Raw genomic sequence first — 14,476 nt, 5'->3', positions numbered from 1 at the left:
CCGCAGCATCGCATTGCAGGCTCATGTTCATCTTGTGGAGACAAATGTGGGGGGGGTGGAGACTTGTTTGGCATTAATAATCAAGGAAGATTATATTAAGCAAGAATCTTCTTATCCTTGTCTAGGATTGGAGCCCAGCAAGCATAATCATGAACTTAATTTAAAACAGAATGTTTCCTAAGAGTTTCTAGACTATATTTAATTATTTTCAATATTTTAAAAACATACATGTACAAAAAAACATCCATTTGCAATATTTATTAACATAATTGCTGCCCAGAGCAGGGAGGTTGGACTGGATGATCTTTCAATGTCCCTTCTAGCCCTTAATTTCTATGATTTGTATGATTTCTATGATTTCATATATATATTTGTAATGCCTACATTTATATCCTTAGAGTGTCTTATTTTTTGTAAGCTGTTCCTAAAGTTAAGGAACCTTTGAGACTGGGTCCTGATGCTGCTACCTTCATAGGTGAAAAAGTCTATATTCCCCCACCCAGGGAGAGCTTGCAAAATTATTTGCCCAATCCCAGACACCAGTGTAGGTTTTTAAAAACATTATTAAAGGTTTTAGAATAAAATCTAAAATGCAAATAAATTGAAAAGTTAACACTACAAATTATATTATCTGTATCTTATACCATAAATAATAGTGCTGTGAAAATGATGCTGTCCTTTATTCATGCTACTTTACCACAAATTAAATAGCATAAGGCTGTCTCAGTAAAATAACACTCAGTAAGCACATAAAAGGTAAAGAGTGTACTGACAGTTTACAAAGGGGTTGCTTAGCTCCTTTCCTTTTTATTGTTGCATAAGTTTTTTTTTTTCAGGGGGGAGGTGAGGGGGGGCAGGGCCACTAGTATTTCACAACCCAAGCTGCTTATTTCTGTATTTGGAAAAAAAAAGTCCACAAATGGAAAAGCCTGCATGTTGCTAGCAATACGACATAGCTTGTTGTATTTGCTGCTGTGAAGAGTGGCATTAGATGTACTAGTTTCTATTATTTCTTTGTGTGCATGTATGTGGAAGGGACATGGAAGGAAACAAGCGTGGCTTGTAAAGGGGTTGAGGAGGCATGGCCTAGCCCGTTATTACTGCTGTAACCCAGAAGTCAAGATTTCTCTGGTGGTGGGCTATAATGGAATATACTGTAAAATCTGGGGCCAAGCAGTGAGTAGTTTTATTTCCACATATAAATGTAAGTATGGCCTAATCTAGTGGATTAGTGGATTGCACAATATGGTGCCTTGCAAGAGGACTGGGTTTAGGAGCGATTCTGGAGCATTTCTTCCTCAGGCTAACTACGACTTGTGAGCACTATGGGGCAATACTCCTCCTTTGAGAAGCTAGGATAGCTCTTTCAGTGAGATTTCACAATCCCTAGTGGCTGATTATTTAGCCTCAGAAGAGGATGCCTATCTTCCCAGCCCCAGGGTGAATGCAGATTTTGCAGCTGCTGCTTTGTGAGCAGGGGATTGAATGAAAGGAGAAATCAGTTCAGAATTAAGGGGTGAAATAGGCCATTAAAACTCCACTCACATACCAAACTGCTGCCTCAGGGAGTTGTAAACACCAGAGCAAGAAGGAAGGAGAAGCAAGAGAGGGAAAGGAAAGAAAAAAGGTGGGAGAGAAAAGGAGAAAAGAATTAGAAGTGGGAACTGAGAAATAATGAAATATGCTAATAGACACATACAAAGCATCCAACTGTTTTGGGAGAACTGAGCAGGAAAGTCAGACTATGGGCCTCTTGCAACTTTTGGAATCATGAATTGTCAAGATGGACATCACTGTAAGAGCTCAGGAAGATATTTTGATTAGATAGCAGGACAGGTTGATGAATATGAGCTGGCTATGTGGTAGGCCACACAATAGTGCTTGGAGACCCATTACCAGGGCAAAATATAAAGATATGGAAAGATTTCTTTTTACTCCCAGTGGAGAACTATGAATGTAAAGGTGGTTTTCACTTTCTTTATTTTTCTGGCATGTATACAGGTCTAGATGCTAAAGGGAAGTCTTTTAACAAGTGACCATGTATAAATTGCCAAAAATTTAATTCTGACTCTGTCTCTAAATTATCTGTGAAACACTTGTAAACTAAATATAAGTGTCACTAAATATTAGTTCCCTAGACTGAGACTTAAAAATAGCTCAAAGATGAAAAGTAAAACAAGAACATTTTTCAACTCCCCACGCAATAAAAGGGCAATATGAACTATAGAGAAGCTTTAAATCAGGGGTGTCCAACCTTTTTGAATGTTGCACCGGATCATGAACTTTTTATCACTCATTGGGCCAGCGAGCCATATTCATATTTTATCACCCCGCAGGCTATACATTGGACAAGCCTGCTTTAAACTGTCTTATTAACCCTTGGGGGTTATGCCCCTAAGGAGTAGAATACTGGTTCACCAGATAGTGCTTTCCATTGAACATGAGTGCAGAACTATGCTGCCTTCACTTCTTTCCACTCTTCATTCACATCTGTGGGATCCTGAATTCCAGTGTGTGTCTGGCCATAATAAGACACAGCATGTGTCAGTTCTCATTGAAGTTAGTTTCCAAGTGTGTTTCTATAGAAATCAGTTAATTTCAGTCTACTGACTTGATATTGCCATCAAAACTGCATTTTGCTGTGGTTGCTTGTCAGGAAGAAACTGGGTCAAGACTACCAATGTGTTTACACATGGGTCACCAAAAAGCTGTCAGACAGCAGTGCATTTAGGTTATTAAGGATACATGGTTCACTCGTTCCTTGAAAGCACTTCCCCATGTTCATTGGTTGTCTATAGGTGCATCACTTCACTGGACGCTCCAGGAACTGCAGTGAATGAAGATGCTTTAATATTCTTTTAGAGGATGCAGTATACGCACAGCCAGTGCAGGGTCACAGCTTGAGGCTCCTTGGATAGACTACTGCGACAGTGCATGATTGTCCTCTGCAGTTCTTGTTTGTAAGGATGTGCTTCCTCTTTTTACTGGATACCCGTGCAGGGCAGTTTGAATGGTAATCAACAATACAAAAGAAAGAGTTCTCCATTTAATTTATGAAATCTTGAGATCTCAAGTCCTTTTTAACTTGGCTATTTAAGGTGGTGACCTTAAAATGCCATTTTTATTATGGCTCATTTCAATGGCTGAGCTATTTTTTTTTCTAATTGAATTTTTCTTTCCCTCTGAAATATTTTTTTACTCTGATTTTTCTCTTTTTCAAACCTTAATTCTTTCCATTTTTCTTAACTATGATCACAATGAAAAGAAATATTTTAAATGTTAATGTAACCACAATCTTTGCTATGTAAAGCACCTTTTATTACTGGGCTGCATAGCCTTTGGTGGTTATGAACAGAAATTTTCAAGTTACAGCAGCAGCAAGAGTCTTTCTCTGCTATTCTTACATGAAAGAGAAACTTATTGAAAAATCTAAAGCAATTAAGAAGGCATTTTCTGTTGTTCATTGAAAAAAATGTACGCACATATAAGTTGATCTTTACTACATGTCATTACTTGTTCTATAAAAAATTGGGGGAAATTTCTTCCCAACACATGCCATATGCTCACACATTTTGTCTATCTAGTTCCCCAGGGATAGAGTGCCTACTGAAGTATTTATGATTATTAGTGATTATTTGTGTTCAGAATCACGTATGTTGAATATCCCTCTTGCTACACAAAGGCAAAGTGAGCAGGTATTGTGCAGGCTGCTTTGTGTCTTAATAGTCAGTAATTCCAGTTCATGGGATGGACCAAATCTGGACAAGAGGTGCTCATCACTGGAGCACTATAAACTAATGAAACTGGATATGCATGTTTCTCCCTGTCTGGTCACTCTTCTTGCTCCTTTCCTTCATCCTTATAGGGTTTTCAAGTGCCACCTGGGCCTTCTGTAAGCAGGTAGTTTAACTCCAAAAGATATGGACCTCAGTTGTGCGAAGCTCACACAGGAGACAGCTGTCCTTTACTTATTTCATGTGGCAATAAAAAGTTTTCCTATCTTGAATATTTTATACATACTTCTGCTGAAGGCTAAAAGAACAGCAATTACGATGCAAGTCAGAATCTCTTGTTCAAGAAATAACTTTTCAGTTTCAGTAAAGCAATGATGAAGGTTAATGCTTTTCCTAAGATAACAAGCTTTCAAATTCAAGTCACTGTCAGATTACATTTCACACTATTACTGTGCTTGATATGTGCCATTAAAGGTCATCATTGAGCAGCAACACACCAGGAAATGTGACATTTTTATAACTACAGCTTTTTTTCTTGGTGTTTATAGGAGAAGCCCAGATGTACAAGCAAAGGAAGAATTATGGAAACACATTCAGTAAGTATTGTTATATTCAAATTGTTTGGTTCCTTTATGTAAATTATAAAATCAAGGTGTGAGTAAAACATTTTGCAAGAATGAAAAGAGCTTTTATGAATGTTCAACATTTGCAAGTAAACAAGAATAATAAGATGGAGCAGAGCTGGAACTAATGACTGTTGGAGGCAGTATGTAGGAAGGACAGTCACTGGGGCCTACTTTATCACCGCCTTGCATTTAGTCTTTATGCCTGTGTAAAGTCAGAATGGTAACATTTAATACTCACCTGGTTTTGGTACTGTGCTTTACCCACGTTGTACCAGTATCAATGACTACACAAGGCCAACATTGGAGAAAGCCACATCTGCTGACTTAAAGAAATCCCCCCCCCTCCCCTTTCTATCTATGCTGGTCATTTTCAGTCCTGTGCATTTCTTTGGGAGTTCAAATGTACCTCCAAATGTACTTTTTGGACTATATATATTGTAAGAGCCCAGTTAGGATTATATGCACTGTTCTACTTTTGTCTGAATTTTATTTATTATAGAAAAATATGATTTTACAGTCTAAAAAGGTGAGAACAGGTAGGTGGAAGATTGAGTTGAACATACTGGTGCAGCGATCAAGGTGATATTAGATGCACCTAGTAGATTTCCTGTGTTGGCATCATGGTAGCTTTACTGCTGCAGAGTTTGGTTTGGAAAATCTTATTTGCTTTTTACAACAAAAGGAAAAATTGTTTTGTAAGGATTCAGTATTAAGTGCATCTTCATCATCTGTCTAATCCTTTCCAGGAAGGAACTTGTGGATCCAATTGGCTTGTCTGAGGAACAGTTAAAAGAGATTCCATATACCAAAATAGAGTAAGTTTGATTTTTCTCTCTAGAAGTTTCCAAGTGCTTTCCTTATCCCTTTCATTAGGGTCTCACCCTGGAATAGTGTTTTTTGAGACTAAGAACAGCCTCCTCCTAATCTCTGAGCTTTCTTTCTCCTTTGAAAATATTGATTCTAGGATGCTGGATAAGGTTGGTGGAGGGCAAAGTGACTCTTAAACCAAAGATTTTTCATCCAGCTGCTATAAAAATTTCCATCATCTGCTGCTATGTTGTGTGTCAGTATTTGTTCTAATATAGCACAGGGAAGAATCAAGGCCTTGGGAACATGTAGAAAACACATTTTTTGCTGAACCCTTGCTTTGCCCCCCTTTTTAATGTCCCTTTTTAATTCTGATCACCCAAAATGATTGGTTGACATGTTGACCTCTTTTCCTGTTTATCCTGGGCAGCTGCCAATACTGAGTAGTTTCCTCCAGATCAGGTGTCCGTTTCACTCTGGCTATCCAGGAAGCTGTCTTTTGACAGAAGCAGTATCTCAGTTTGCATTACAATGTGCTTCCATTGCATCACTGAGCAAAAAAGAAAAAAAAAAGATGATGGTGATGGTAAAACTTCTGCAGGCTGGATTTTTGGATTTTTAATTTTCTTGAATAAGTTCTCTCCCAAGCACATGCCTTCACCAGGAGCTGAGTGTTTCATTTACAGTGTTCATTGCAACTTAAAATATGAACTTTCAAGTACAAACACACAAAGAAAGGGCTGGTCCTTTGAATTTGATAAGTACAGGACGATGCCTGTTAATAGAAAAAAGGATTTTCTGGTTTGAGGTTAAATTTGCTTTTGAGGCCTCAGAAGTCTCAGAAGTATTGACTGCATATTTTGTTTCTCACTTAGGACTCAAGGTGATCCAATCCGTATTAGACATTCACACTCTCCTCGAAGTTACCGGCAGTATCGACGTTCGCAGTGCTCTGATGGAGAGAGATCCGTTCTGTCAGAAGTGAAGTACGTGGGATGTTACTTTTAGCACTAGCTTGTTTTAATGTGGCACAGATCTTCCCCACAGATCACAGATAAAATTAGAGATAGCTTGTCTGTGACATGTATACTACTGTTGGCTGTGATGGATCTCAGGCATCTCTGGAAAGTGCGGTTTCTTTAGAGCTAAGGACTCAATGAAGCACAAAACATTTGTAGTCTTCTAGACCATGGATGATTGTTTTGTGCTATGCTGACCCATTTAGAAAAAAAATGGGCACTTCCTGCAGAAATCAAAACAAACATACTCTGCTCTTTAGCAGTAGGTTAGGAAGATGCTTGAGGGAAAAGGAGGAGAGCTTATGTGGATCAACTTCCAGGTGCCTCTGCCACTTGGAGTCAGTCTGTCCATATCAGCAATCTTTGTTGGAAGCTGCAATACAGTCTTGCTGATCTGTGAGTGGATAGAAAGAAACCAGCTGAGCAGATCACTTATGAACTTAAAAAATACATAAAGGTCCTAATTCTCAGTTACAGGAAGGACTTAAAAGGGGATAAAAATATTTGAAAAATATCATCTACATAAAAGGCTTCGCCATCCAGTGTACAGATAGTGCAAAGGCTCTACATGGCTGTGTTCCCAGTACAAAGTATCTGGAAGAAAGGAAAAGAAGAGTCCATCTTGCTCCCTATTTGTTGGGAGGGACTTCTCTTTCTGGCCGTCTTTTAAGAGGATTGTGTATTTACAGATTGTTTTTTCTGAAGGGATCAGCTAGAAAACTGAAACTAGAAACCCATTTGCTCAGAATAGTGATTTAAGCCTCAGGTGAGCCCACATGTACATTGCTAGGTTGCTTGGTACCTGCTGGGCACACCTAGATGTGCAATTAGTGTGATGCAATAAACTCCAGTGCACACCGTGCCTGAGTTTAGTGCTCCCAGGTGCTGTGTTTGAATGTGTGCCTGGGACTGCAGCATGTTGAGCTGGGTTAGAACAGGTTGAGCTGGCAGGGGGCCCTGGGGGTCAGGCAGCCCCCACACTAATGCACCCTCATGCCCCAGCCAGCCCTGTCAGAAACGATACATGCATTGCTGTGCAGTAAATAATACCACAGCAGGATAGTACTTGTATTTACAAGTACTAACCTGTGGCAACACTTACTGGTTTACTGCAGCCTAATAGGGCTGCATGTGTAGTCATGAAGACTTTACTGTGGAGCTAATTAGGAAGCTGCAGGAAATGTCTTATGTAGATACATCCACTGTATTTTTCATGGCTAATCATTAACTGAGCAGACCAGAGTTGCAGATTTCTTCCTGGGAAGAACACCACTGAAACTTAACTAGGTGTTATATTTATACTAAAAATGAGATTCTTCCCTTCCTGATTGGGAAAAGCTCATGGAAGCAGATATACCATGGACCAGCTGCCATGAAGAGACTATTTTGTTTTGATTGCATCCTAAATGTATGTTAAAATAAGGTTTATTTAGAATGACTTATTCAGTTATTCTCAATGGCAACTGACTATCCTTTTAAAGAGATAACCACCTAATGACTGTACAGATGGGACATTTTTGTCTTGCACTGTTGTCTGTCTTGCATTCCTAAGCCATGTTGTTTTGGGTGGCAGTTAGCTTTTGGACATCCCATACCACTCTCTGGAAGAAGGCAGCTTGAGACCATCCTCTGCAGGTCATCCTAAACAACCTTTAACTCTGAAATCTCAGGAAAAGGAGAATCCTCAGAAGTAAAAGAATATATTCAGAAACTGGCACATACCAGCAAGAAAAGGATCCTAATGGAATGTCAGTGCTAGGCATCCAGACTAGACTATGTTTCTACCCACCTCAACAATTAAGTAAAAGAGGGATAAAGAATGGCCTCAGTATATGGACTGCAAACAGTGGGGAATGGTTACAGTAATTGAAGGTGACCATTTAGCTAAGACCTGTCCCTTACTTCAGGACTCAGTATTGGAGTTAGCATGGAGGGGTCTGGCCCCAGCCTCACAAGAAGCTCTGGGATGGATTCTGCCTCGAAGGATGGGTCTGTGATTTCTCCACCCTTTAAAACTGCAGACCTGGAGACTTAAAAGCAGTTTTTTCCCCAGCTGTATTTCCAGTCAGTATAGTTGAGTTAGTTGTTGTTCTCTTTGGTATGTTGGCAGACTAAAATATCTTACTAGCTTATGCCAGCAGAGGGTTCTTGCCCAGCCACTGTCACCCATGGATAGGGGCAGATCTGGGGGTGAAGTGATACAGATGCACTGCCCCCCCCCCTTCAGTCAGTGATGCTAGCATAGCAGCAGCTGGGGACTTTTTTTTTTTTAATCCCTGAATCGAGAAATAATTCTCTCCTTCCTTGCCCTCCCTCCCCTGCCCACTGCTGTTGCTGGCTCCAGCTGCCCCAGAGGTGGGGGGTGGGGGTGGGGGTGTGTTCCAGAGCTGCTCTTGCTCACTCCATCTGGGCTCTGTGTGGAGCTGGGCTCAGACAGGGACAGTGGCAGCAGCTGGCCAGTCCTTCCTCCCTGCCCGGTTCCCCTGGTGTTCCCTGCCAGCCTGGAGGAAAGGAGCCTGCCTGCTGCTGGTGGTGGTATCTCTACCTCCAGTTGCAGCAAGACTGGAGCCCCCTGTCACTCCCTGCTCATCTGATGGCAGTGGTAAGCGAGGGAGGAGGAGAATGAGCAGGGGAGGGAAGGAAAATGCTGCTCAGCATGGAAAAGGGAGGTGGGGAGGGAAGACTCTTACCTACTTACTTAAAAGTCTTGCTACTGCTTCTCTTGTGCTGTGGTTTGTCCATCCTAGTGTTTCAGGGAGGCTGGTAGCCAGGGTGCAGCTACTCCTGGCAACACAGGTTGCTGCTCCTGCATCCTCCTTTCCAAAGTCCTAGAGCTGTCCATGCCCATGGATCTCAAGCTGGCCATTGGTTGGTGTCCCTCTCCACCCTACCCCTGGAGTTCACATCTGAAATCAGGAAAAATCTGGGAAATACTGTATATTAATCCTGGCAGATGTGGCATTCCTGTGCCTTCTGCACTCATGTGGTTTGCCATTACCAGTAAGGAATTATTAGGGACTGAATACAAACCCTTTTGGGATGCTCCCCTTGGAAGTGCGGAGGAAGCTTGGTACAGATTTAGTGCCGCCTCCTCACCCTGTTTAATATTGCAGAGAGCTGCCACTGAGCACAGCCCAACACCATGTAAAGGAGGGAGTCTCCTTTCTGTGGCCTTATTTTGATCAAGATTTCCATGCAGCAGTTTCCCTGGTAGCGAAGCTCTCTGTGGCCTATAAAAAAGCCACTGATAGGCTTTCTCTTTTTCATATATATATTAGTGTATATTTCATTTTCTTCCAGTGCTAAAACTGATCTTGTGCCTCCATTGCCTGTGACTCGTTCCTCAGATGCTCCAGGTCCCAGCATCCCAGCTTCACAGCAGGTGGGTAAATGGGCAATTCGGAAGATTTTCCTAGTGACATTCCCTAGACCAATATTGAAAAATGGAGGGGAAGAATTAAAAGCCCAATCTAATGTGTTGTTTAAAATCAATATTTTGTTTTCCATGCATATCTGCTGACTGAGATCCTTCAAGAAATTTAAATTACGTAGACCTTAACTGCTTAAAGATACGCTTCATGTTTACAGTCCCAAATCAAATTGCTAGGTACACTGAATTACATGATGTATCACATTGCAGTTACTATTATTTGGAAGCAGAGCTGACCTGAGCAGGGTGTGGGGCCTGGGGCAAATGAGCCCGTGTGGGGCCCCACCCCCACCCCCACCCCCACTCTGCTCCTGCATGCCCCAGATGCAAAGAAGCTGCTGCTGCCATCGGTGGTGAGGGTGGGGGGATAGTGAGTGGCCAGACGTGAAGCTGGCAGTGGTGTTGCAGTTGCTGTAGCCATTCTGTCCAGCTCCGTGGGGCCCCCCAAAGCGTGGGGCCTGGGGCGGTCATCCCGATTCACCTCCCCCTAGGGAATGGCCCTGCTTGGAGGGCTGGTTGGAAAGTCTGTTCTATCCATAGGAAGATCAACTTGGAAGTTCCTGTGCCCAGGTAGCTGCTAAACTTTTAATTAACATTTTCCTAATGTTAGCTTACACTAACATTAAAAGCAGGTTAGATCGTTTTCTAGGAGGGCTTGGGTGGGGATGATCCTGCCTTAAGCAAGGAGTTGGATTAGATCAGTGGTTCTCCACCTTTTCTGTACCAGGACCCATTTGTAAACACCGGTGGCCAGTGCTGACCCAATACCCCTCACTCCTGACCTACTGCCCCCCCTGGGCCTCAGCCCCCTCATGTGTGGGGTACAGGGTGGGGCATGGGAGGGCCCAAGGAGCCCCTTGCAGGCTGGAACTCTGCCAGCGTGCAAGGGAAAAGCCAAAGTTTCCTGCATTTTTCTCCTTTAAAAGAGAAGCTTTTAAAGTTTGTTCGCAACTCTTTTGATATACTCTTGTGAGCCACTTTTGGGTCACAACCCACAGGTTGAGAAATGCTGGACTAGATGAGCTCCTGATATCCCTTCCAGCTCTTTTTTATGATTCCCTCATCCTCCACCATGCCTTCTACCTAGGGCAGTGGTTCTCAAACCTTTTAGACTTAAGGCACCCCTCAGAAAATGCCAGCTCTTAGCTTTAGCTCTTTTTTTGCCAAGAACCCAGAAAGACTACAGCAGGTCGGAATGGTTTTGGTACTGCATTCCTATTGGACATCTCTGGGATTCTCACTACCCCCACACACCCAGCCATGTGCCACACACCCCCTCCGCACCCCCACAGTGCTCCCGGCATGGGGAGCGTGCATGGGAGACGTGCCCTGCCCTGCGTGCTGCATTTGGTGGACACTGCCCGTTCCCCACTGCCCTTGTGGCACCCTGCAGCCGTGCACCCAGGCAGGTGCTCCCCACTCGGGGGCACACCCCACCATAGCCAGGTGCTGCAGCCTGCAGACACTGCCCACAACCTCCTGCCCTCTCCCCTCGCAGCACCCTACAGGGTGCCACACGGGGAAGGGGCACATGACACACAGGCAGTGTGTAACAATTGGGTGGGGCGGTCCCCCCACATGGCACCCTGCAGCTGTGTAGTATGCACCCCTCATGCAGGTAGTGCATGGGGGGCTGGGTGTGTGGCCAAAGGCAGCCCCAAGGGGTGGGCAGGGGGATGTGGGCAGTTCGCTGGCTGCAGTACGCAGCCTCAGGGCAGGATGTGTCCCTCATGCCCGCTCCCAATGTAGTACCCTGTGACTATGCACCACACCCCTCCTGTGTTGGTGCTCCTAGTAGGGGAGGGGTGTGGCTGCTGGGAGCAGGAAGGGGGCTGCGCCCTGCCCTGCATGCTGTATTCTATGGGTGCTGCCCGTGCCCCCAACCACTTCCCTTGTGGCACCCTGCAGCCACACACCCTGGCCCTGCCATGGCCACGCACCATGCCCTCTCCACTTGGCCACAAGCCATGCCCCTGCATGGCTGGTCCCACCTCCAGGGGCACAGCTTGGCCCCACCCACTTCTGCCTGTCCCCTAAGGCTCCCGGCTGCGCATGTGCAGTTGGCCCGGAGCATTACGGACAGACAGATGGAAGTAGTAAGGCTTTTATTATATTAGAATTGTACTTTGGCATAAGAAGCAAATGAAATTCAGGCAGCAGCTAAGATTTTATTATAGAATTAGAATATTAAAGGAAACCAAACAACATCATTTAAACGCACAGGAAAATAAAGCAGCTTTCTACGTAGGGTTCTGGTCTTAAGACTGGGAGCTACCCCAAATCACTGTCTGTACAGGTGACTTTTCCACTGAAACACAACAGGAACTCAAGGGAAATTCTGCTACTCTAACAGTACTTAGGGAAGTGGGATGCACTTAGGTAAGTGTAGTTGGCTTTATTATTTTTGTGGATTAATTAGTCACTTGCTTCCTTAGCGATCTATTTTCTTATCTTTTTATTTTGCTGATGCATGGTGTTGGTGGTGGCAGTAGAAATGAGGATTGAAATGCTTTAGGAATTAGGTCCTGGTTCTGAACACTTGTTGAACTGAGCCTTTAAAAATAATGAAATAAATTTATCTGGAAAAAATTCCTGCTGAAGCATTCATCATGTTTTCCTATTCTTATCCAAGGCCATTTGGTCCTGGAAGGAGTTAGCACTGCTTCAGTGTCTAGTATCAGCCAAACAAATGCTGTTGGACCATTAATTGCTAATTAATTTTGTATTTGGTCAGGTACCAAATCATTAGGTTGATCATGGAACAGCCATCATCCAAATCATGGCAGATGGGGGGAGGGAAGGAGATGGAAAAGTGCCAGTGCAGAATAAACTAAATAACAGGAGTGCAACAAGGAGAGATAGCAAGTGGATGTTAGCTTGGGATGTTAGCATGGCAAGTGGATGGATGTTAGCTTAGTGGAGAAGGAAAGGACAGTTATTTTCCATGATCAAAGATAAATAGCAGTAGCTGTGTTTCCACAGTGCTTGAGGGGGAAGCATGAAAATCAGGGCTTGTCACATCCTTAAATTTCCTTATCACCTATGTTCAGAGTAAGCAAGTACTCAAGATCTCATTCTCTCTAATGCTGGTAGTTCATTTTTATCTGATTGTCCCACTGGTTTAATGGTTAGTTCTGTTTTCTTGATGTCAGCATACAAGGAGAATATAACAGCATTTTTAGTTGAGTATTAAAAATAATTTACCCAGTTCCCTTTTTAATACATCAGGTTTCAGGAACCACTGATTGGACCCTATGTGAGTGCCCGCTGTCTTCAACTTGACTCTCAAGACAGTCAGATAGCAGACCCCAGTGCAGTACTGAGATTAGGACTGTAAGAAGGGAAGCTGTGAAGAAAAGCGCTGTCATTGAATTGTTTGTTTTTTAGAAGTGTATTTTTACTTGTCTTTGTTCTCTTCAGAAGCGAAATGGGTCCAAAGATAGCTTGCTTGAAGAAAAATCTCAGATATCCACTATCAACCTGGATGGAAGACACAGTGTAAAGACAATAAAAACTGTACACGCAGCACGCTTCAAGATAGAGACTTGACTGCCGTAACTGTGGAATGGATTCTGTTCCTTAGAAATCTGGAATTATACAATAGTTCTGATATTTGTTAGCTGAACAATGTTTCTTTAGCGTAAGGAAAGAGAAGACAGATAAACTGGAATGACAGTAATTTTCTTAGAATATTCAAAACTCCAAGCTGCTTCTTTGCAAAAGTAAACCCTTTTTCATCACTGGAGCTAGCTATGGTGGTTCGGTGATTAAGAAGTTTTTGAGGAGATTATTCGTCAGGCACCTGACAAGTCTTCTTACGCATCCACCATGATCCAGAGGATCAACAGTTGCCTACTACTACTGTTTAGACAGCTGGAAAGAAAAGTCTTTATGAAACTGAACAATACTGTAATGATGTATCAAATGGTGTGTTGACACTCCGTTTCCACAAGAGGAACAAAAGAACTGTCAAAACACAACTGACCTATGGTCTAATCTAATTCAGTCACCATGTCTTCAAATCAACTGTGTCAGCTAAAGTGGCCATGGATAGATGCTTCAAGGACAGGGTAAAACCCTTCAGAACATTCTTGGCCAATTGTGCAATACAATGACAGGGAGGAAGTGGTTTTTAGATTCCACCTACGAATCAGCTAATGCCCTAAAGCAAAAAGACTGACTGCTCTTTATATGTATTCTAGCCTAACACAACAGCAAATATTATTGTTCATATAAACTGCTGATACCACATTTAGGTCTTTCTAAGATAATTTTCTCAATACTGTCCTGTGGTAGTAAATTCCACAGGTTAATTGTCTTATGTAATGATGGACTGCTTTGAGCAATTTTAAATGTGTTGTCTGTTTTGAATGAGTGAATGAATACCTAAACGGCCTTTTGTGCACCATTTACATTCTACTGTATCTCCTTAAGTTTTTCCATATATACAGCATAGCCCCCTATAGCTCCCCCACTGGCGCAGAGGCAGGCACAGCCAGAGATGCCCCCATGGCTGCCCTACCCGGTCCCATCCTCCTCCTGGCACTTAAAAAAAAAGACAACAACAAAAAAGACAACAAACCTCCCCCCTGCACTCTGGCTCTGGCAGCAACAACTGGGGCCTCTGAGGGCTCATGGCACAGCCCCCCTGCCCCCCGTGCAGTGCAGGGCAGTGAGGATTGCCAGTCTCCTCTCCCCCTCCTCCCCGCTTGACACCCACGTGGCAGCTGCCCCGTGGTGTGTCTGCAGCACGGCTCAGCAGGGCACAGCGAACTGGGGAGGCTCCACGTGTCAGCCAGAGCCTGGCATTGTTCAGCCCATTGCCAAGCAGGGCAGTGTCCTGCTGAGCCACACTGCACC

At 43.3% G+C, this 14,476-nt stretch overlaps 2 protein-coding genes across 6 annotated transcripts in view; one reads left to right on the top strand and one right to left on the bottom strand.

The window, feature by feature from the left end:
• Window positions 1-14,028, top strand: part of EPB41L4A (erythrocyte membrane protein band 4.1 like 4A) — a 215,927-nt gene extending 201,899 nt beyond the window's left edge. For both annotated transcript variants that reach the window (XM_019532471.1, XM_019532469.1), the window contains 5 exons: window positions 4,283-4,330; window positions 5,107-5,175; window positions 6,043-6,153; window positions 9,487-9,568; window positions 13,037-14,028. In XM_019532471.1, the coding sequence (XP_019388016.1) occupies window positions 4,283-4,330; window positions 5,107-5,175; window positions 6,043-6,153; window positions 9,487-9,568; window positions 13,037-13,165 (439 nt within the window). In that variant the 3' untranslated portion in view covers window positions 13,166-14,028. The remainder of the gene's footprint in view (window positions 1-4,282; window positions 4,331-5,106; window positions 5,176-6,042; window positions 6,154-9,486; window positions 9,569-13,036) is intronic.
• Window positions 6,170-14,476, bottom strand: part of LOC109308165 — a 24,871-nt gene continuing 16,564 nt past the window's right edge. For 3 of the 4 annotated variants that reach the window (XM_019532465.1, XM_019532467.1, XM_019532466.1), the window contains one exon: window positions 6,171-6,580. In XM_019532465.1, coding sequence (XP_019388010.1) covers window positions 6,526-6,580 — 55 coding nt within the window. In that variant the 3' untranslated portion in view covers window positions 6,171-6,525. Of the gene's footprint in view, window positions 6,581-14,476 lie in introns of all 4 variants that reach the window. The other variant, XM_019532468.1, reaches the window with a different exon arrangement.

This window comes from Crocodylus porosus, unplaced genomic scaffold (assembly GCF_001723895.1).
Source record: "Crocodylus porosus isolate Cpor-Errol unplaced genomic scaffold, CroPor_comp1, whole genome shotgun sequence".
In the NCBI taxonomy this organism is placed as follows: domain Eukaryota; kingdom Metazoa; phylum Chordata; order Crocodylia; family Crocodylidae; genus Crocodylus; species Crocodylus porosus.
Note: the sequence above shows the minus strand (reverse complement) of the source record. Positions and strands in the feature narration are given on the sequence as shown.